General features: G+C 45.0%; 2 protein-coding genes across 4 annotated transcripts in view; one reads left to right on the top strand and one right to left on the bottom strand.

Annotated features, from left to right (window-relative positions):
- Positions 1 to 18,937, top strand: part of LOC138210117 (protein NLRC3-like) — a 19,420-nt gene extending 483 nt beyond the window's left edge. Inside the window, exons 2-11 of one of the 3 annotated variants that reach the window (XR_011179224.1) lie at positions 2,018 to 2,159; positions 3,188 to 3,307; positions 7,284 to 7,552; positions 7,640 to 9,416; positions 15,064 to 15,234; positions 15,959 to 16,141; positions 16,419 to 16,601; positions 16,879 to 17,061; positions 17,285 to 17,635; positions 18,194 to 18,937. Coding sequence is in view for 2 of the 3 variants with exons in the window: in XM_069169070.1 (XP_069025171.1) it covers positions 2,029 to 2,159; positions 3,188 to 3,307; positions 7,284 to 7,552; positions 7,640 to 9,416; positions 15,064 to 15,234; positions 15,959 to 16,141; positions 16,419 to 16,601; positions 16,879 to 17,061; positions 17,285 to 17,426 (3,159 nt within the window). In the remaining variant the exon portion in view is untranslated. Of the gene's footprint in view, positions 1 to 2,017; positions 2,160 to 3,187; positions 3,308 to 7,283; positions 7,553 to 7,639; positions 9,417 to 15,063; positions 15,235 to 15,958; positions 16,142 to 16,418; positions 16,602 to 16,878; positions 17,062 to 17,284 lie in introns of all 3 variants that reach the window. The other 2 variants (XM_069169072.1, XM_069169070.1) reach the window with 2 other exon arrangements.
- Positions 18,938 to 21,312: 2,375 nt separating this feature from the next.
- Positions 21,313 to 22,500, bottom strand: part of dnajc25 (DnaJ (Hsp40) homolog, subfamily C, member 25) — an 8,864-nt gene continuing 7,676 nt past the window's right edge. The window contains exon 5 of the mRNA XM_069169051.1: positions 21,313 to 22,200. Coding sequence (XP_069025152.1) covers positions 22,078 to 22,200 — 123 coding nt within the window. The 3' untranslated portion in view covers positions 21,313 to 22,077. The remainder of the gene's footprint in view (positions 22,201 to 22,500) is intronic.

Raw genomic sequence — 22,500 nt, 5'->3', positions numbered from 1 at the left:
ACGGTAAGGTCCGGCTGCGGCCCGCCGATGGGCTGCTTCACTGACTGGAGATAAACAGGGCCACGTCGAGTCTAGTCTGACGTCATCCACAGGAAGTCGGATAGAGGAACGTTCATTTTCAAAATAAAATACACCGTGACACCCCGGTTGTAAATATATCAAGAAAATCAAGTAGAAAACAGAAAGCTAAAAACCAATATGAGAGGTTAACTTGATATTTGTAGTTTAAATGTAAAACTTGCCCACAAACATGTTGTGGAGCTGCTTGTTCTGGAGGTTATCGTGGCTCCTGCCTGGTCTTCTCTGAACATGATCTGGAGAAGTGAAATGGATCAACTGTTTACCTCATTAATCGGAGACAATGATCTTCTTATGAGTCACAGTGTTAGAATTCAGACTGACATCAAAATGAAAGTCTCAGTTACCAAATTTATTGTTTCCTGAAGATAACAGCTGGAAAGGAACCAAACAGCTGACGTGACATCATATGAATATTTCTTCCATTGATACTCTGTAAACGTCATGCTGTCACAAAGGTCTGGAAACATATAATAATTATTATTATTATTACAGACAAGGAGGAAGAAGCTTCACATGAAGGCTCACAGTACCAACAGTTAACTGTCACAGGGGATCACAACATCACAGGTGTACTGGATGTTGTCATGGTAACCATGCTTTAATAATAGTGAGGGAATGATGCTTCTGTTTATTAAATATGATTTAATAATAATAATAATAATAATAATAATACAATTTTCATCACGTACACAGTTTTATTTTCTTTCCCTTCAAACAAATAACAGTCAAAAGAAAAAACAAAACGTGCTTGATCACATGGAAGAGGCAAAAAGTAAAGTCCAAGCAGCAGAGACCAAGAACCAAACTGTAAAATCTGTCAATCCGTCTCAAGTTTGTTCTCCTTGAAGTGAACAGTGAAGTTGGCCAAGCAGCTATTAGCACAATAAAGGTGCACAAATAATCACAAACAAGGACTGTGTCATCAATATTACTATCAGTCAGTAAATCTCCAAATGGTGAAAACATTCATCATGAATCATCACCGTAAATTGATAAATTCATCGAACTACAGTCAAGAGCAACTATATACAACCCTGTTTCTGAAACAGTAGAGACGCTGTGGAAAATGTAAATAAAAACAGAAGGAAGATTTTTAAATCACATAAACTCATATTTAATTAAAAATAGACCAAATGTTGAAAATGAGAAATTGTATTGTTTTATGAAAAATATCCATCCAGCTTGTTATCAGCTCAGTTCTAAAGCCAGCATCTGTGATGGTACAGGGATGCATTAGTGCACATGGCATGGGTAGCTTGAACATCTGGAAGGAAGCATTAATGCTGAATGATATATTCAGGTTTTGGAGCAACATATGCTGCCATCCAGACAACGTCTCTTTCAGGGAAGGTCTTGTTTATTTCAGCAGAACAACGTCCAACCACATTCTGCACGTATTCCAACAGCATGGCTCCGTAGTAGAAGAGTCCGCTGATAAACTGGCCTCCTGCAGTCCAGACCTGTCAATCATTGAAAACATCTGGAGCATCAGGACATGAACAATACAACAAAGGAGACCCTGAACTGTTGATCAGCTGAAATCCTCTATCAGGCAAGAATGGGACCACATTTCACTTTCTAAACTCCAGAAACTGGTCTCCTCAGTTCCCAAAGGTTTCCAGAGTGTTGTTAAAAGAAGAGTTGATGCAGCTCAGTGGTGAACATGAACCTGGAACAACTTTACAGAGACGTGTTGCTGACATCAGATTCAGAATGAGAACATGTTTTTCATATTTTTTACGGCACACAGTACGTTTTTAAATAAATATGGTCATGATAACAGTCCAAATGAGGAGATGTGAGTAGTTTTTAATCAGATGACCGTCGCCTCTAAACCAGCGAACACCTCCAGAAACAGAGGAAACCAGACCTCCTCAGGTTTCTGATGATTCGGGTGTTCTGAGCTCACAGTCAGTGTTGCTGCTTTACTTCTCAGACTGACTGAAGATGAGTGTTTTAATGGAGGAAGAGGAGGACCGAGAAGAGTCTCCAGGATCCATCTGTCTGTCCATGAAGAGTGATATGTCCAAAGAGCATCCTCCAGTCTTCAGTGGTGAACCAGGACCTTCAGACTCACAGTAAGAGACTTTTATTTGTAGTAGATTAGATTCATATTCAGGGCACCACTTTCTGTTAATCACAAGACTCAAGATTTAAATTTAATATCGGACTATTAAAATGTGATCAGTGGACATCGTCTGAACCGTGACTTCTACATTCAGGGATCTCTTTCAATATCTTCCAGGATGATTGTAGTGTATGGATCATGGACGTGATGAACAGGATTTCTGAGCTAACAGAGTGAATAATAACGAATAATAATAATAATAATTAATAATAACAACAATAATAACAATAGGTTATTAAGAATGGAGTTTGTTCCTGATGTAAAGGAGAGATTATGAATTTAGAATTGGATTAATCAGCTATCAGACATCAACTCAATGGATCAAAGTACTCATATATTCTGACTACTGGTGGGTGGTCTCATCTTTACTGGAGGGTGGTCCCATCTTTACTGGAGGGAGGTGGTCCTATCTTTACTGGAGGGTGGTCCCATCTTTACTGGAGGGAGGTGGTCCTATCTTTACTGGAGGGAGGTGGTCCTATCTTTACTGGAGGGAGGTGGTCCTATCTTTACTGGAGGGTGGTCTCATCTTTACTGGAGGGTGGTCTCATCTTTACTGGAGGGTGGTCTCATCTTTACTGGAGGGAGGTCTCATCTTTACTGGAGGGGGGTCTCATCTTTACTGGAGGGGGGTCTCATCTTTACTGGAGGGGGGTCTCATCTTTACTGGAGGGTGGTCCCATCTTTACTGGAGGGAGGTGGTCCCATCTTTACTGGAGGGTGGTCCCATCTTTACTGGAGGGAGGTCTCATTTTTACTGGAGGGAAGGTGGTCTCATCTTTACTGGAGGGAGGTCTCATTTTTACTGGAGGGTGGTCTCATCTTTACTGGAGGGTGGTCCCATCTTTACTGGAGGGAGGTGGTCCCATCTTTACTGGAGGGAGGTGGTCCTATCTTTACTGGAGGGTGGTCCCATCTTTACTGGAGGGTGGTCTCATCTTTACTGAGATGAAGACAGAAACATGTTTGTGTTTGCAGAGATCAGTTCTACAGACGAAGACAAAAGTCTCCAGGATCCATCTGTCTGTCCATGAAGACTGATCGGTCCAAAGAGGATCCTCCATTCTTCAGTGGTGAACCAGGACCTTCAGACTCACAGTAAGAGACTTTTATTTGTAGTTGATTAGATTCATATTCGGGGCACCACTTTCTGTTAATCACAAGACTCAAGATTTAAATTTAATATCGGACTATTAAAATGTGATCAGTGGACATCGTCTGAACCGTGACTTCTACATTCAGGGATCTCTTTCAATATCTTCCAGGATGATTGTAGTGTATGGATCATGGACGTGATGAACAGGATTTCTGAGCTAACAGAGTGAATAATAATGAATAATAATAATAATAATAATAATAATAATAATAATAATAATAGGTTATTAAGAATGGAGCTAGTTCCTGATGTAAATGAGAGATTATGAATTTAGAATTGGATAAATCAGCTATCAGACATCAACTCAATGGATCAAAGTACTCATATATTCTGACTACTGGTGGGTGGTCTCATCTTTACTGGAGGGTGGTCTCATCTTTACTGGAGGGAGGTGGTCCTATCTTTACTGGAGGATGGTCTCATCTTTATTGGAGGGTGGTCCCATCTTTACTGGAGGGAGGTCTCATCTTTACTGGAGGGAGGATGGTCTCACCTTTACTGGAGGGTGGTCTCATTTTTACTGCTGGGTGGTCTCATCTTTATTGGAGGGAGGTCCCATCTTTACTGGAGGGAGGATGGTCTCATCTTTACTGGAGGGTGGTCTCATCTTTACTGGAGGGAGGATGGTCTCATCTTTACTGGAGGGTGGTCTCATTTTTACTGCTGGGTGGTCTCATCTTTATTGGAGGGAGGTCCCATCTTTACTGGAGGGAGGATGGTCTCATCTTTACTGGAGGGTGGTCTCATCTTTACTGGAGGGAGGATGGTCTCATCTTTACTGGAGGGTGGTCTCATTTTTACTGCTGGGTGGTCTCATCTTTACTGGAGGGTGGTCTCATCTTTATTGGAGGGTGGTCCCATCTTTACTGGAGGGAGGTCTCATTTTTACTGGAGGGAGGGGGGTCTCATCTTTACTGGAGGGTGGTCTCATCTTTACTGGAGGGTGGTCTCATTTTTACTGGAGGGAGGGTGGTCTCATCTTTACTGGAGGGAAGGTCTCATTTTTACTGGAGGGAGGGTGGTCTCATCTTTACTGGAGGGTGGTCTCATTTTTACTGCTGGGTGGTCTCATCTTTATTGGAGGGTGGTCCCATCTTTACTGGAGGGTGGTGTCATCTTTACTGGAGGGAGGATGGTCTCATCTTTACTGGAGGGAAGGTGGTCTCATTTTTACTGCTGGGTGGTCTCATCTTTATTGGAGGGTGGTCCCATCTTTACTGGAGGGAGGTCTCATTTTTACTGGAGGGAGGGTGGTCTCATCTTTACTGGAGGGTGGTCTCATCTTTACTGGAGGGTGGTCTCATCTTTACTGGAGGGTGGTCTCATCTTTACTGGAGGATGGTCTCATCTTTATTGGAGGGTGGTCCCATCTTTACTGGAGGGAGGTCTCATCTTTACTGGAGGGAGGATGGTCTCACCTTTACTGGAGGGTGGTCTCATTTTTACTGGAGGGAGGATGGTCTCATCTTTACTGGAGGGTGGTCTCATTTTTACTGCTGGGTGGTCTCATCTTTACTGGAGGGAGGATGGTCTCATCTTTACTGGAGGGTGGTCTCATTTTTACTGCTGGGTGGTCTCATCTTTATTGGAGGGAGGTCCCATCTTTACTGGAGGGAGATCCCATCTTTACTGGAGGGTGGTCTCATCTTTATTGGAGGGTGGTCCCATCTTTACTGGAGGGAGGTCTCATTTTTACTGGAGGGAGGGGGGTCTCATCTTTACTGGAGGGAAGGTCTCATTTTTACTGGAGGGAGGGTGGTCTCATCTTTACTGGAGGGTGGTCTCATCTTTACTGGAGGGAGGGTGGTCTCATCTTTACTGGAGGGTGGTCTCATTTTTACTGGAGGGAGGGTGGTCTCATCTTTACTGGAGGGAAGGTCTCATTTTTACTGGAGGGAGGGTGGTCTCATCTTTACTGGAGGGTGGTCTCATTTTTACTGCTGGGTGGTCTCATCTTTATTGGAGGGTGGTCCCATCTTTACTGGAGGGTGGTGTCATCTTTACTGGAGGGAGGATGGTCTCATCTTTACTGGAGGGAAGGTGGTCTCATTTTTACTGCTGGGTGGTCTCATCTTTATTGGAGGGTGGTCCCATCTTTACTGGAGGGAGGTCTCATTTTTACTGGAGGGAGGGTGGTCTCATCTTTACTGGAGGGTGGTCTCATTTTTACTGCTGGGTGGTCTCATCTTTATTGGACGGTGGTCCCATCTTTACTGGAGGGTGGTCTCATCTTTACTGGAGGGAGGGTGGTCTCATCACTTGACTATCACATCATAGGGGCGGCACGGTGGTGCAGTGGTGCAGTGGTTAGCATTGTCGCCTCACAGCAAAAAGTTTCCGGGTTCGAATCCGGTCCTGGGCCTTTCTGTGTGGAGTTTGCATGTTCTCCCTGTGCTTGCGTGGGTTCTCTCCGGGTTCTCCGGCTTCCTCCCATCATCCAAAAACATGCACCTCAGGTCAGGTTACCTGGCGCCGCGCTATTGGCAGCCTGTTGCAGCAGCTCCCCCCTGAGAGCCCCCCTGCTGTAGTGAAGACATTTCCCCTCGGGGATTAATAAAGTGTATAAAATCAAAAAATCAAAAAAAAAAATACCTATGCAGGCACTTTCAACACACAAAATGTTCCTGCTCACATTGTGAAAGAAAACCCAAATCATAAATGGTGCTCTGCTGCCCCCCTCTGGATTGTAACAGGAACTGAGGTTTGCTGCATTACCTGTCAGCATGGAGGAATGAACAGCCTTTACCTAGAAGTTGGCTTGTGATCTTCTACTTTAGCTTCACTTTCATAGCACAATACAGGAATATTATATTATAAGAGAAAACCTTTAAAGGGTGTAATTACACGTAAATGTATGAACATTTGGTAGTTTTGATCAGGACTGATTTTGGTAAAAAAAAAAACTAACTATGAAAATGTTATTGATGTATATTTTATGTTATGTTTTGAAGCAGACAGCTTCGTCCTCTCTGGTAGGTAAGAGCGTACGTTTATTTCAAAGTGATGCACAATGGTTAAAAAGATTCAAAGTTAGAACAAAGTAAAAATGTGAAGAAACGATAGACAGCAGAAGAGAGCTGATGACTAAACTGTCTTCAGCTGTTCTGTATCTCAGAGCATGGATGTACAGATCTGTGCATTCTTTATGTTTCTTGGTGCACAAATCAGGATTTTATGGTGAATTTCCAAAAACGTCATCATACATAAGGTATAGTTTGAAAAAACTAGAAAAGAAATCAAAAGGCCTGGAAATAAACCAATGACAAAGATTTTATGGAAAATGCTTAATATTTTCATATTTATAACTCCGATCCAAATGAAAAGTAAAAGCACCATCGTCCCGAAAGAGCAGAACGTTTTGATAGTTTGATTGTTTCTGTAAGTGTACGAACTGTAGCAGCATTCACACTAATAAAGATGGAAAGATAATCATAAACCGGCACAGAAACAATAGTGTTCGGTCCGATGTGGCTTGAACCCTGATGATGAACAGAAACAGGAACCAGAAGCACCACTGCTCTGTGTCCCGGTTTATTAGAGCTCTTCTCCAGTTGAAGGAACCCAGGCTGCTATCAGAGCGACTGGAGAACAGGGAAGGACGTCATCACCTGTCTGTGGTGGGATGTTCATGCTGGGAAGTAACTGTCAATCAAAGTGTTTGTATCAATAGAAAAGTGCAGGCAGATCACAGTGTTTAATAAGACAGGGAGAGCAGTTCATGAGTTCCTGAACAGTGGAAATAGAAGGAAGCATCATCTTCATCACAGACCGAAGGCTGAATTCAAACAGAGAAGTAGCTTCACTTTCACTGTCTTCTGTGTCCTCTGTGTCCTCTGAGCTTCTGACAGAAACCTGAAATCCTGATATTTTTAACAACAATCAGCAAAATATTTTACTGATCATGAAATGTGTTGACAGGGTGATGAAGAGGAGCGGTGTGATGAAGAGGAGCGATGTGATGAAGAGGAGCGGTGTCTCTGAGGACCAGCTGTCCTGCTGTGTTCTGTGTCAGGACGTCCTGAAGGATCCCGTCTCCACCAGCTGTGGACACCGGTTCTGCAGACGGTGCATCACCTCCTACAGGGACCAGTCGGCTCCATCAGGAGACTCCTCCTGTCCCCAGTGTGGAAAAAGATCCAGAACCGGACCTGGACCGCAGACAGACAGTCAGACCGGCACTGGACAAAGTAAGACTGTCCATTTCCTCTTCCTGTCTTTGGTTTGTGTGCAGCTTCTCTTTCTTTAGTCTGACAGATGTTCTCTTCTTTGTCCAGATGTTGGTCTGCAGCAGGTTTTAGATGAACATAAGATCAGTGTGAGGAGGAGATGTGAACATGTGACTGAAGGAAGTGATGAAAGAGGAAGTGGAACCCTCCTGAAGAGGATCTACACGGAGCTCTACATCACAGAGGGACGGAGTGAAGAGGTTGATACCCAACATGAGGTGATGCAGCTGGAGACCAAGAAGAAGATCCTCCATGACACTCCAATCAAGTGCCACGACATCTTTAAAGCCTTCCCCGACCAGCAGAGACCCATCAGAGTGGTTCTGACCAACGGCGTCGCCGGTGTCGGAAAAACCTTCTCGGTGCAGAAGTTCTCTCTGGACTGGGCCGAGGGCTCGGAGAACCAGGACGTCAGCGTGGTGATTCTGCTGTCGTTCAGGGAGCTGAACTTGATCCGAGATGAGCGGTACAGTCTTCTCGCGCTGCTCCGTGTTTTCCATCCAACGTTACAGAAGGTCTCAGCAGAGCAGCTCGCTGTCTGGAAGCTTCTGTTCATCTTGGACGGCCTGGATGAAAGCAGACTCTCTCTGGACTTCAGCAGCAGGAAGCTGGTTGATGTCACTCACGAGTCCTCCGTCAACGTGCTGCTGACCAACCTCATCGAGGGGAATCTGCTTCCCTCGGCTCTCGTCTGGATAACTTCCCGACCCGCGGCGGCCAATCAGATCCCTCCTGAGTGTGTGGACAGACTGACAGAAGTACGAGGCTTCACTGACGCCCAGAAGGAGGAGTACTTCAGGAGGAGGTTCGCTGATGAAGAGCGGTCCAGCAGCATCATCTCCCACATCAAGACCTCCAGGAGCCTCCACATCATGTGTGGAATCCCCGTCTTCTGCTGGATCAGCGCTACGGTTCTGGACCACATGTTGACCACCGAGCAGAGAGGAGAGCTGCCCAAGACCCTGACTGACATGTACTCACACTTCCTGCTGGTTCAGACCAAGAGGAAGAAGAACAAGTACGGTGGACACGAGACGAGTCCACAGGAGCTGACGGAGGCTGATGGAGAAGTTCTTCTGAAGCTGGGGAGGCTGGCGTTTGAGCATCTGGAGGAAGGAAACATCATGTTCTACCAAGAAGACCTGCAGCGGTGCGGTCTGGACGTCACAAAGGCCTCGGTGTACTCAGGAGTTTGTACAGAGATCTTCAAGAGAGAGTGTGTGATCTTCCAGAAAACAGTCTACTGCTTTGTTCATCTGAGCGTTCAGGAGTTTCTGGCTGCAGTCTACATGTTCCACTGTTACTCCACCAGGAACACAGAGCTGCTGCAGGACTTCCTGGGAGGAAAGTACAGACGCTCATCTGTGGATGACATCCTGAAGAGAGTCATGTTAAAATCCCTCCAAAGTAAAAATGGCCACCTGGACCTGTTTGTTCGCTTCCTTCATGGCCTCATTCTGGAGTCCAACCAGAGACTCTTAGGAGGCCTGCTGGGTCAGAAAGAGAGCAGTCCAGAGATCATCCAGAGAACCATCAACAACCTGAAGGAGATGAACAGTTATAAAATCTCTCCAGACAGAAGCATCAACATCTTCCACTGTCTGATGGAGATGAACGACCTCTCAGTCCATCAGGAGATCCAAGAGTTCCTGAAGTCAGAGAACAGATCAGAGAAGGAACTCTCTGAGATCCACTGCTCAGGTCTGGCCTCCATGCTGCAGATGTCAGAGGAGGTTCTGGATGAGTTGGACCTGAAGAAGTACAAGACATCATCAGAGGGACGACGGAGACTGATCCCAGCTGTGAGGAACTGCAGGACGGCTCGGTGAGTCCATGTGATCATTAACGTGATCAATCAGATCAGTAGTTTGGTTCTTCACATACACACAGGATGTATTTCTTTCGTTCAAACAGCTGATGGTCAGTTGTGTTGTTTAAGAAGCTGTGAGGATTCAAATGTAGATTGTTCTAGCTGGTTGTGATTAATGCTGATCACATGATCAAACTGTTCTTCTGCTGATCTGCAGGTATTTCTACATGATCTGTGAACCTTTCATTTGTCAGTAGATCATTAGTTGGGATGTTCCAGTCGGGTCGATCCATCCTTTTTCAACTGATGGGTATTGATGACACTGAGCTGTGTTCAGCTCTGATCCTTTGTGTTACATCAGCTGTCACATGGTGTCGTGAACAGAGAGCTCAGTTTGTGTCAGGATGGAGAGCTGAACTCTGACATGTGGAGATGTGAAGTCTGTCATGATATTAAAAAGAAAGCAGCACAACAGCCTGTAACATGTGATGCAGCATTTAGTGAGGTGGTAACAGAGCTGCGTTCAGGACCACTACAGCTACGATAGAAACTCTCAGTGAAATCCAGTCACTTCACTCAGGTCACTGATGAAGTGGAAGTGAGGTTTGTATGTGTTGTCCAGCTTGAAGGTGTCTCTTTTGGAGCAGAGGCTTCTTGGTTGGACGTCAGCCTCTCAGTCCTCTGCAGTGGAAAACTCAGCTGACTGTAAGGCAAGGCACGTTCATTTGTACATCACATTTCAACAACAAGGTCATTCAAAGGGCTTCACATAAAACCATTAAAAGCATCAAAACATCAGGCGAAAGAAAAGAACATTTAAAAACAGTTATTAAAACATTAAAAACAGTCATTTTAACAAGCTAAAAATAGAATAAAAGTTACAGTGCAGTTTAAGAAATAAAATACAGTAGTAAAATGCTGAAATACAGTAAATTGATTAACATCCTTAAATCTGGTTCAATGAAAGGCAGCAAACAGAAAAGTCTTCAGTCTTGATTTAAAGGATCTGAGAGTCTCAGCAGACCTGCAGCTTTCTGGGACTTTGTTCCAGATATGTGGAACATAGAAACTGAACGCTGCTTCTCCATGTTTAGTTGTGACTGTGAACAGAAAGGAGAGCAGCAGACGACCTGAGGGGTCGGGATGGTTCATAAAGGAGCAGCAGAGCACAAATAAACCGTTCAGAGCTTTATAGACCAGCAGCAGGATGTTGAAGTGGATTCTGTGTTGGACAGGAAGCTGGTGTAAAGACCTCAGAACTGGAGGGATGTGGTCCAGTTTCTTGGTCTCAGTGAGGACTCGAGCTGCAGCGCTCTGAATCAGCAGCAGCGCTCTGACTGACTTTTTACAGAGACCCTTAAACACACCGTTACAGTAGTCCAGTCTACTGAAGATGAATGCACGGACAAGATTTTCCAAATCCTGTTGAGACATAAGTCCTCTAATCCTCGATATGTTCTTCAGGTGTTCGCAGGCTGATTTTGTAATTGTCTAATTTGTCTGTTCAGATTGAGGTCTGAATCCATGACGACAGACTTCTGACTTGGTTTGTGGTTTTTAACATCAATGACTGACTTTCAATCAGTCCAAAAACAATGACTTCTGTTTTATATTTGTTTAATTGAAGAAACTTCAATGGCACATCCAGTTGTTGATTTGTTCAATGCATTTACAACCCTTGTATGGGATTATAGTCCCCTGGCGATATAGTTATGTAGATTTGTGTGTTGTCTGCATAATTATGAAAACACACTTTGTTGTTTTCCATAATCTGTAGATGTTGAACAGAAGAGGCCCCAGAATTGAACCTTGGGGAACACCACATGTCCTTTCAGTGCGCTCTGATGTGTGATTAGCTGCAGACACAAAGTCTTCTCGGTCCTTCCAGTAGGATTCAAACCAGTGAAGTGCCAGAAAGTCCCACCCAGATTTCTGGTCTGTCTAGTAGTATTTCACAGTCGATGGTCGACCGTGTCGAATGCAGCACTGAGATCCAGTAATACTCAGACTGAAGTTCTGCCACCGTCTGTGTTTCAGTGGATGTCGTTGAAAACCTCAACAAGAGCAGCTTCAGTCCTGTGTTGTTGTTGAAAGCTGACTGGAAGACATCAAAACACTTATTTACAGCCAAGAAGTTGTTCAGCTGTTGAAAAACAACTTTTTCAATTATTTTGTTTAAAAATGGGAGGTTTGATATTGGCCTATAATTTTTCATTGTTGCGGTGTCTAAATTATCCTTCTTTAGAAGTGGTTTAATAACTGCAGTTTTTCGGGCCTGTGGGAAGACACCTGAGAAGGTTTGAGTTTACAGTTTGTAAAAGATCATCGGTCATGCAGTTAGAAATATTTTTGAAAAGGTGTGTTGGTAGAATATCCAAGCAGCAGGAGGAGGACTTCAGATATTGGATAATGTCTTCCAGACTTCCACAGTTGATTGATTGAAATTGTGCTGCGGTATTTCAATGGACATTATTTAGACGGGGACAACACATATCCTGTGGTTGGTGTGGACACTGACTGCTGGTTTCATTCTCCCAGGTGGAGTGAAGCTCAGCAGCTACTGACTGGAGGTTTGTTAGCCGGTCGACGGGAACAAATAAGGTGCTGTATTGTTATTGTTTCTGGTTATGATGTCAGAGAAGAAGGACTGCCTTGTATTTCTCAGTTCCAGATTATAACTGCGAAGTCTTTCTTTATAGATGTCACAGTGAACCTGGAGATTTGTTTTCCACCTGCGTTCAGCTTTTCAACTCTTTTCTCTATTCTGACCAGCGTGACATTTCTCCAACGAGATCTTTGGTCACCAGAGACAACCTTCACTTCAGTCAACGCCATCAACATGTTTAACTTTAGAGTTGAAGCTATCTACTAGCTCATTGACTGAGATGCCAGAGAGGGCTGGTGTGGAGGAGAACCTCTGAGTAAATAGTTCACTGGTGTTTTCAGAGATGTAACGCTTCGTCACCACCTCGGTTTGGACATTTGTGTCTCAAGAGATGGAACTCTCAAAGAAAACACAGGAATGATCAGAGAGGCAACCTTGGAGATGTTTAGACCTTTGGTGATGATGAGGTCCAGGTTGTGTCCTCTGTTGTGGGGGGGTCCTGTCACATGCTGAGTGAGATCATAGTTATCAAGGACAGCACATAGTTCTATAGACCTTCTGTCCTGGAGATTATCAACATGGATATTAAAATCACCAACAATAACCACACAGTCAAAATCAATACAGATTATAGACAGCGGAGAAGGTTGCACAGTATTTAGGAGGTCTGTAAATGTTTAGGAATAAAACTCGAGAGGAGTTCAGAGCCACATATTCAAAAGAAGTCAAATCTGCTTGCATCGAAGAATCATTAAATAAAATAGAAACTCCACCTCCTTTCTTATGAGCTCTTGTTTCACTCATGAAACTGAAGTTGAGGTGTTGATTCAATAAGATCAGCTGCACTGTTATCTCGGTCCAACCAAGTTTCAGTTAAAAACTAAAAGTCCAGTTTGTGCCGAACATTAAAATCATTGATTAAAAATGTTTTTCCAGACAGAGACCTGACATTTAATAAAGCTAAGTTTAATGTGTTTAAAGCTTCATTTGCCCGATTTACTTGGACAGTCTGTGGCTGACGAGGAATGAATGTGAAGTTTGATAAGTTTGCAGATTTACTCTTGTTTCTTCGCAGCTTCACCTTTCTTCTACAACCTATCAGGACAGGAATTAGTGTCATTGGACCCAGAAGATATCAATTACTGCCTTTATCAGGTCGGGAGACAGAGGATGGTTGTGGAGCCGTAGTGGAGGTCACCGAGACGTCCAGGGAGGACTCCCACTCTTGATTATTAACTGCTACACTGCCCTCCTGTTTCTTGGTAGGCCTGGTGGTGCTAGCTAGCTGTGTCTTAGCTTGCTCTTGTCCACTGTTCAGAGTCCACGGTGAAGCGGTGTCGTTCCCACAGTCCGTTTACCTCCACCTTCAGCATTGTTGAAAAGTGTCAATGGCTGACTTAACCTCCAAAAATAAAAAGTCAGAGTAATCCGTAGGTTTCCTGGAGTGGCTCCTCAAATGATCACAAACCAGAAACAGAAATAAAAGCAGAAAAATGCCAGCAGAAGCAGGAAGTTCTCCGTCTCTGCCTGTAGACGGAGACTCTGGTGTTGAGCAGCTTCCACTTCATGGTCCATCTGGGCCTCGCTGCTTCTTGGCTTGTTCCTCACCATCCCAACCAGTTTCCTCTCTGCTGAGGGACAGTTGGGTCTTCTTCCAGACCTCGGTGATGTGGCTCCTCCTCCTGGGAACTTGTCCTCATGTCCAGGTGTTTGAACTGATGATCCTGGAGTCTGCAGGTGTTTATAAATGTCTCCCACACATTGCTGAGTCGTGTAAATCCACCATCTTCTTCCTCACCTTCACTGAGTCCTTGAACATTAGCTGTCAGTGGATCTGATCCAGCAGGACGTTAAGAGGCCTCGGCCACTTCAGAGACAGTTTGGAGATGAAGAATCTCAGCGAGTGTTTGTACAACCTGGTTTCACTTCTTCACTTCTTCACTGCTGCTGGAAGAAATAAGAGATTCTTTTATTCTCACGTTTCAACTCCAATTCAACAATAAGAAAGAAATCTTCAGGAACAGCCGGATCTCCAGATACAAACCCATTTCATCAAACGTTGGGACGCTGTTTAAGATGGAAATAAGAACAGAAGAACCGGTCGAGGCAGATGTTCTCCACCTCTGGTTCTGGTTCTGTTAAATGTTTTCCACCTCTGGTTCTGGTTCTGTTAACAGATGTTCCCCACCTCTGGTCTTGGTTCTGTTAGATGTTCTCCCCCTCTGGTTCTGGTTCTGTTAACAGATGTTCTCCACCTCTGAGTCTGGTTCTGTGAACAGATGCTCTCCACCTCAGGTTCTGGTTCTGTTAACAGATGTTCTCCACCTCTGGTTCTGGTTCTGTTAAATGTTTTCCACCTCTGGTTCTGGTTCTGTTAGATGTTCTCCCCCTCTGGTTCTGGTTTGGTTAACAGATGTTCCCCACCTCTGGTTGTGGTTGTTAGATGTTCTCCCCCTCTAGTTCTGGTTCTGTTAACAGATGTTCTCTATCTCTGGTTCTGTTAAATGTTTTCCACCTCTGGTCATGGTTCTGTTAACAGATGTTCTCCACCTCTGGTTCTGGTTCTGTTAGATGTTCTCCCCTTCTGGTTCTTGTTCTGTTAACAGATGTTCTCCACCTCCGGTTCTGGATCTGTTAACAGATGCTCTCCTCCTTTGGTTCTGGTTCTGTTAACAGATGTTCTCCACCTCTGGTTCTGGTTCTGTTAGATGTTGTCCCCCTCTGGTTCTTGTTCTGTTAACAGATGTTCTTCACCTCTGGTTCTGTTAATGTTCTCCCCCTCTGGTTCTGGTTCTGTTAACAGATGTTCTCCACCTCTGGTTCTGGTTCTGTTTGAGGTTCTTCCTGTTAAAGTTTTTTTTTCCTTCCAGCTTTTTCTCATGTTGAACTGTTGGGTTCCTCTCTGGGATGTTCTGTGGTTCTGTAGAAGAGCTTTACTGTGTAAAGAACCCTGAGATGAATAAAGTTCTGATCTGGTGCTGAATAAATCAAACTGAATTGTTTATAAGCTGATATCTGTATTTATAATAACACATATTCTTTATTCTCTCATCACAGATTAATACGATGTGAACTTTCAGAGACTCACTGTGAAGTCGTGGCCTCAGCTCTGAAGTCCAGCCTCTCCCACCTCACACATCTGGACCTGAGTGAAAACATCCTGAAGGATTCAGGAGTGAATCTGTCTGCTGGTCTGGAGAGTCCGAACTGTCGTCTGGAGACTCTGATGTAAGTTCACTGACTGCTGCTGCTGCAGTTCTTCTCTGTTCATGTGTCACACTTTAGTTCATGTTGGAGATTTCTGAGCACAAATCTGAATAAACTTCAGAGCTTTCAGAAAAGTCCTGATGAGCTTCAGACCTTCAGACTGAAACAGAGACCAAATAATAAAGCGTCTGCATGTTTGTCTGAGCACACGGGTTCACACGTGTGTTTGAACACAACACTCACATGTCCACATGGACATGAAAAGACGTGTCGGTGTCAACAGTCCTTCCTCCTGTCCACTCTGTCTGTGGAGAAGTCCTCTGATCACCTGACTCCAGTGGTACCAGATGGACGACATCATCCACAGCCGTGTTGTGTGAACATGTAAAGCTGACAGTGATCCGTGTCCTCAGCAGTCTGATCACAGATCCAGTCGCTGTGTTTCCTGTGTGAGCTGCAGTGGAGGGACAGGAAGTCAAAGAACCAACGTTGTTCTCAGTCGTCTGTCCCTCTGCTGGATTTCTGATGATTTCAAATCTATTGTAACATGCAGAGAAGATCAGTGAAGATCTGCTGAAACTGAAGATACAGGAAATCTTTGACTGGAGTTTGGAAGGAACTGATGATGTTTGTAGAAGGCCGACATGTTGATGATCCACAGTCACAGATCACAGAGGACAGAGTTCCTCTTTGAAGGAACAACTCATCTGTTTATCTTCATCTCCATCTTTTATTCTTTATTCAGATTAAGGTTCTGCAGTTTGTCAGAGATCAGCTGTGATTCTCTGGGTTCAGCTCTGAAGTCCAACCCCTCCCTTCAGAAACATCTGAAACATCTGGACCTGAGTTACAACGAGCTGCAGGATTCAGGAGTGAAGAAGCTGTTTGGTTTTCTGGAGAGTCCACACTGTAGTCTGGAGACTCTGGAGTAAGTTCACTGTCTGTTCCTGTTGTAGATCTTCTCTGTTTAATCAGCAGCTGCAGCTGTTTAAAGTATCAGTAGAGTAGTGATGGTGTAATGAGACCTGACGGAGGTGAGCAGCATCTTGTTGACCTGTGTTGACATGAAGAGGTGGATGAATGTTGTGCTGACATTTGGATGATGTCAGTAGAAGGCTGACATGATGAAGATCCTCAATAACAGAAGAACAAAGTCATTCAAACTGATCGCATGATTTTATCTCCATCTTTTATTCTTTATTCAGATTGGAGTTCTGCAGTTTTTCAGAGATCAGCTGTGATTCTCTGGGTTCAGCTCTGAAGGCCAACCCCTCCCTTCAGAAACATCTGAAACATCTGGACCTGAGTCACAACAAGCTGCAGGATTCAGGAGTGAAGCAGCTGTGTGGTTTTCTGAAGAGTCCACACTGTAGTCTGGAGACTCTGAAGTAAGTTCACTGTCTGTTCCTGTTGTAGATCTTCTCTGTTTAATCAGCAGCTGCAGCTGTTTAAAGTATCAGTAGAGTAGTGATGGTGCAATGAGACCTGACGGAGATGAGCAGCATCTTGTTGATCTGTGTTGACATGAAGAGGTGGATGAATATTGTGCTGACATTTGGATGATGTCAGTAGAAGGCTGACATGATGAAGATCCTCAATAACAGAAGGACAAAGTCATTCAAACTGATCACTTGATTTCATCTCCATCTTTTATTCTTTATTCAGATTGATTGACTGCAGTTTGTCAGAGATCAGCTGTGATTCTCTGGGTTCAGCTCTGAAGTCCAACCCCTCCCTTCAGAAACATCTGAAACATCTGGACCTGAGTATCAACAAGCTGCAGGATTCAGGAGTGAAGCAGCTGTGTGGTTTTCTGAAGAGTCCACACTGTAGTCTGGAGACTCTGAAGTAAGTTCACTGTCTGTTCCTGTTGTAGATCTTCTCTGTTTAATCATCAGCTGCAGCTGTTTAAAGTATCAGTAGAGTAGTGATGGTGTAATGAGACCTGATGGAGGTGAGCAGCATCTTGTTGACCTGTGTTGACATGAAGAGGTGGATGATGTAATGATTTCAGTGATGTAACAAACCGAGTTGGTATCAAAGATCCAGTGTTTCCTGAAAACCTTCTCAGTGCAGCTGTGAGAGGAGACAGAGAGACGACGGTCGTCCAATCGGATCGGCCCGATGCTCGTCGTGATGCTGCGTTTGAGTTGCTATGGAGACGACTGTTGTCGAGTTCACGTGTGCAGGAAGTAAAGCTGATTCCAGCCTGACAGGAAGTAGAGAGACGAAGGTCCTCGTCCATCACATCTGATCTCAGACTGTTGGTTCTCTCATTGGAACCCTGAACAGCTCTGAGATCAGTCTGACTGCAGCCTGCACATCACAGAACCAGCTTTCCATTAGGAACCATGTGGTGTTCAACACCTGCTGGAGTCCAGGAATCAGGACTCAGCACTTTGTTTCCTCACACCGTGTGCAGGTCGGTGAGCTCGGAGCTTAGCGTGTTCTCTCCAACACGTGAACATGAGAGCTGAAAGGAAGCAGGCTGCTGCTCTGAACAGGACTGAAGTCCTGCTGCTCTGTTCATTTCTCCTGTCCATGTCTGCTGTCTCATGTCCATGTCTCATGTCTCAGGACTGAAGTCCTGCTGCTCTGTTCATTTCTCCTGTCCATGTCTCCTGTCTCCTGTCCATGTCTCCTGTCTCAGGACTGAAGTCCTGCTGCTCTGTTCATTTCTCATGTCCATGTCTCCTGTCTCCTGTCCATGTCTCCTGTCTCAGGACTGAAGTCCTGCTGCTCTGTTCATTTCTCCTGTCCATGTCTCCTGTCTCCTGTCCATGTCTCCTGTCTCAGGACTGAAGTCCTGCTGCTCTGTTCATTTCTCATGTCCATGTCTCCTGTCTCCTGTCCATGTCTCCTGTCTCAGGACTGAAGTCCTGCTGCTCTTTATTCTGATGTGCTGCATCACTGACTGGCAGCTGATGGAGGAAGTTTCTGCACACGCTCAGTTCACCTCTGTTCTGTCTGTTCTCTACAGGTGGAGGTGATCAGTGGAGGAGGACAGGACGGTGTGTGTGTGAGAGAGAGAGAGAGAGAGAGAGAGAGAGAGAGAGTGTGTGTGTGTGTGTGTGTGTGTGTGTGTGAGAGAGAGAGTGCAGGACGGGGTGTGTGTGTGTGTGTGTGTGTGTGTGTGTGTGTGTGAGAGAGTGCAGGACGGGGTGTGTGTGTGTGTGTGTGTGTGTGTGTGTGTGTGTGTGTGTGTGTGTGTGTGTGTGTGTGTGTGTGTGTGTGTGTGAGAGTGCAGGACGGGGTGTGTGTGTGTGTGTGTGTGTAGGAGAATGACGATGACAACGGTGATGATGATGATGATGATGATGGTGATGATGATGATGATGATGATGATGATGATGATGGTGATGATGATGACGATGACGATGATGACCATGATGGTGATGATGATGATGATGATCATCTCATGATGTTCATTGTTAAATCTGTGTTGGTGTTTTTGTGTCAGCAGCTCAGCTGTAAATAACCAGCGGTGGTGTTTTCTCTCGGCGGCCTTTGATTTCACACTGTGGTATATTTTAATAAAAATAACAATTGTGTAATTTTCTCCTTTAAATATGAGTTTTTTGCCTCCTAGCTTATGTGTGAATTGTTGAATTGTTGGTTTCTCTGTATAATATTGTAAAGTTTCACTGTAAAGACTTTAACGTGTTAAGTTCCATGAAATAATCTGAGTTGTGATTTGACGATTTTTAAATAAAATTGAATTGAAATTGAAGATGAATTCCTCTGGTCTGTTTCTGTGTCTCTTTGTTTCATTGAGTATTTCACAGTGAGGGAAACAGCGCCTCTCTAAATGCTTTGTGAGTGAATGAGTGGTGAAACATGGTACTGCAGCATCATTTGAACTCGTGTCTGCGTCCTGAAGGGAAAGCTCGAAAAAAATAAATGATGAACCAATCAGATGAGGCTGCTGTCATGTGACCGCCAAGTGTGATGAGTCAGCAGGAGGTCGAGGGAAGCCAGTCGACCTTTGACATCAAACCAATCAGATCACAGCGTGTCATCAACGTGGTTGAGTGACAGAAGATAAACATCATCCAGTTTGTATTGATTTCACCGTTAGCAGCGTCAGCAGCTGCAGTTACGGAGAGTTTTTATTAAAAAATAGTTTTACTAAACTACCATTTGAACAGCAACTTCAGATTAAATCTGATGAGTCCAACACCACAACTGGAGCTGCTCACGGAGAGGGACGAGAGTGGCCAGCAGGTGGCGCTGAGCTTCAGCACCACTTCTTCTTCTCAAGAAGAATTCCTGGTCACTGAATCATCCGTCAGCCACAACAGGATTTATGGACTTGGCCAAACGGTCACGTGTGATTGAGAGGCTGTCAATCAAAGATGAAATGAAATGAAACCTGTTATGTGTTAAACCTGTTATGTGTTAAACCAGTGTAATATGTGTGAAGTTGAATGGCTGTGCTTCCATTTTGTGAGGATGGTGTGTGATATGGTGTCCTCGGGTGAGGAAGGATCTACTTGGTGTGTTCAAGGCCATGCAGCATCACCTCATCAACTTCACCTGGAACTTGACCAATGCGGAGGACCAAGGTCATCTGCTTCCTCTGCACCAACGATCTCTCCAGGTTGAAGAAGGAGGAGCTCGGGGCATCCATGTCCTTCAAATGGAGAAAGCGAGACCTGAGCAGAGCTCCCTTCACTCTCTCCTGCAGGAAGGAGCTCAACTCCAACCTCCTCTCCTGCAGCAGTCGGCCCACGCTGGGATCCGGGTCTCTGGAAGCCTCCTCAATACTTTTAATCCTGGCTTCAAGGTGTTTGACAGCAGACCTGATTTTAGCGGTGGAGTTTGAGGAGTACTGCTGGCAGAAAACACGATCTGTGCCTCTCCGACCTCCCACCACTGTTTCAGACAACTGAAACGAACTTCTTCAGTTTTCCACTGCTGCCAAAAAACCTCAACGCTCTGACAAAAAGTTGATTATTAAAGTGCCAGTAGGAGTTCACCCTTTCACCCGGGGAGGTTATCAAGCCTGAACTGAGGAGGTGCTGGTCGGTGAACCCAACTGGACTGATTGTACTGTTTAGTCTGGAACTGAGACTGACAGATGTAAATCCTGTTATTCTGACCCGAACCCATGTGGACTGTCTGGTTGGTGGGTGTTTGACTCTCCATGTATCCAACGGATCCAAGTGTGTGATGATGTTGTGGAGACTCTGAGATGACTGTAGTTCCTCATTAGTTCTGTCCATGGTGAAGATAGAGTCCAGTTGAAATCCCCTCCGATGATCAGCTGCTCCTGATGGCAGTTCTGCAGTTGTTTTTTCAGCGTAGTGAAGAAGCTTTCTGGCCCCCGATTTGGTGCATATATGTTGACGAAGCAGTAAAGCGAGCTCTCCATCTCTGCCTCACCATCAGCAGCCGACCCTTCACCACCTCAGAGACAGACAGAAACCTTGAGTCAGACTCTTGGCTCTACAGATGTCATCCTGCTGAACGTTTTACACGTATCGATTGATTGCAATCGTGCTTTCCTGCTCAGGTAGATGGACACCTGCTTGGCGAGTGGCTAGCTAAGCTCCATTCGGAGCAGGACACGTTGGTTACCGGGGTGCCATTTGCGTCTCGCTCCGATGGGGAAACCTACCGTGGTGATTGTTTCAACCTGGGGGACACGCTGTTTCAAGTTCCCTCGAACGTCTCGTACTTGTCCACCTTGCCAAGCTGCGTGTCCAGCGGGCTGCTGACCGAGACTTCGTAGCAAATGGCCACATCCTTTACCCTTGACCATGATAAGGTCAGGGACTCCCTCCTCTCCTCCTGAGGTGTTACATCTTCACTCTTGTGCTTACCAGGTATTCTGTGGGTCTCCCCCATCACAGGGGGAGTAAGATGGAGACCTGTTCCCCCCCACCACCCTGCAGTGTGCCCTGCTGTTACTGCTGACGCGGCTCAGACCTTCAAACATGATTCAGATTATAAAGTCTGTCGTCTGGCTTTGAAATGTTTGATGGTTTCTCTGAGAAAACGATCATTGGTAAGTCTTTTCTGGGATTATTTGGTTTTACAGCATCAAGCGATGCTGAAGACAGAAAACAAGCGAAACCCAACAATCAGCACGACCGATTCGTTTATATAACTTTAATGCCGCCTCCGCACCAAAAAAAGACATGAAACGTGGACCAATAAATAACACGAAGTAAAACCGAGCGAAATGCAGTAAACAGTAAGCAGCCTCCTGAAACGTCTGGAGAGACAGAGCGTTACCACGGTAACGGAGTCCCGTGATGATCATCTGCTGTTGTGCAGTTGACAGAGAACTTGCAGCTGTGACTTCAGCTGCCGTTTACACCACGACGCTGTTTTTATTTTGCTTTGTTTGGATAGAAAATCGTCACTTTTTTTCAGATGAGAGCAGCTGAAGCAGAACCGCTCCGGAGAGAGAAGCCGAGCACGAAGCAGCTCTTCAGCAGCAGGCACCTCCTCTTCGCCGCCGCCAACCCAAGGACACTTCGGGCTGTTGCAGAGGTCAAACTGGTAACCGAACATGATGTCACAACAGAAAATCATTTCAGAAGAACTCACTGATCCGTCTGTTTTTACCTGGAGGAGAAATAAAAAAATCTCTGGGAGAAAAAAAATGAGAATCATCATCAAACTTCATTAAAAGTGAAACGGCCCAGATTTCTAAAAAAATAAAAAAAAGAATCTGAAGCGTTTGCTCAGTTTCTTGCCCTCAGTCTCTCTGAGGCCCGGTCACTATGAAAATATCTCTCACTATAAACAGGCATAGTTCATCTCTGTACAGGTGGTTCTCCACAGCGCGGCCGGCGTTGGCCGTGTGTGTTGGCACTGAGGCAGGTTTATGTTCATGGACGGATCTCGCTGTTATCAGTCGTCGATGAAGGTCAGCCGGCCCGGTCCCTCGTTCTTCATCCAGCGGCGGTATCGCTTCATCCGCGGGTCGGTCGCCATCTTGATCTTCATCTCCTCCTCCTGATCTTTTCTGTAAACCTGAGAGACGCATCAGAAACATTTTACACAAGCGGCCGACAGAAAGTTCTACAGTTTACAGTCAGAAGAAATCCAGTGAAATAGCGTGAAACCCACAGACGGGACATAAAAGAGTTCGTAGCTTCAGGTCTGTAAAATGGTTCTGATCCAGAAGTGTCTTCAGCTGCAATACCAGCGAGTGCCACTAGAGGTCGGCTCCAAAAAGCCTCCGGCTCCATAGACTCCCATTCAACTTCTCTCATCAAATCCAAAGTGAATAAAATGTGTCCATCAGTTATCTCGGTGTTGTTAGCTAAAGTC

This window comes from Embiotoca jacksoni, unplaced genomic scaffold (genome assembly GCF_022577435.1).
Source record: "Embiotoca jacksoni isolate LCO1_2020_lvr unplaced genomic scaffold, fEmbJac1.0.p SCAF_42, whole genome shotgun sequence".
In the NCBI taxonomy this organism is placed as follows: domain Eukaryota; kingdom Metazoa; phylum Chordata; class Actinopteri; family Embiotocidae; genus Embiotoca; species Embiotoca jacksoni.
This window is presented reverse-complemented; position numbering and strand designations above follow the sequence as displayed.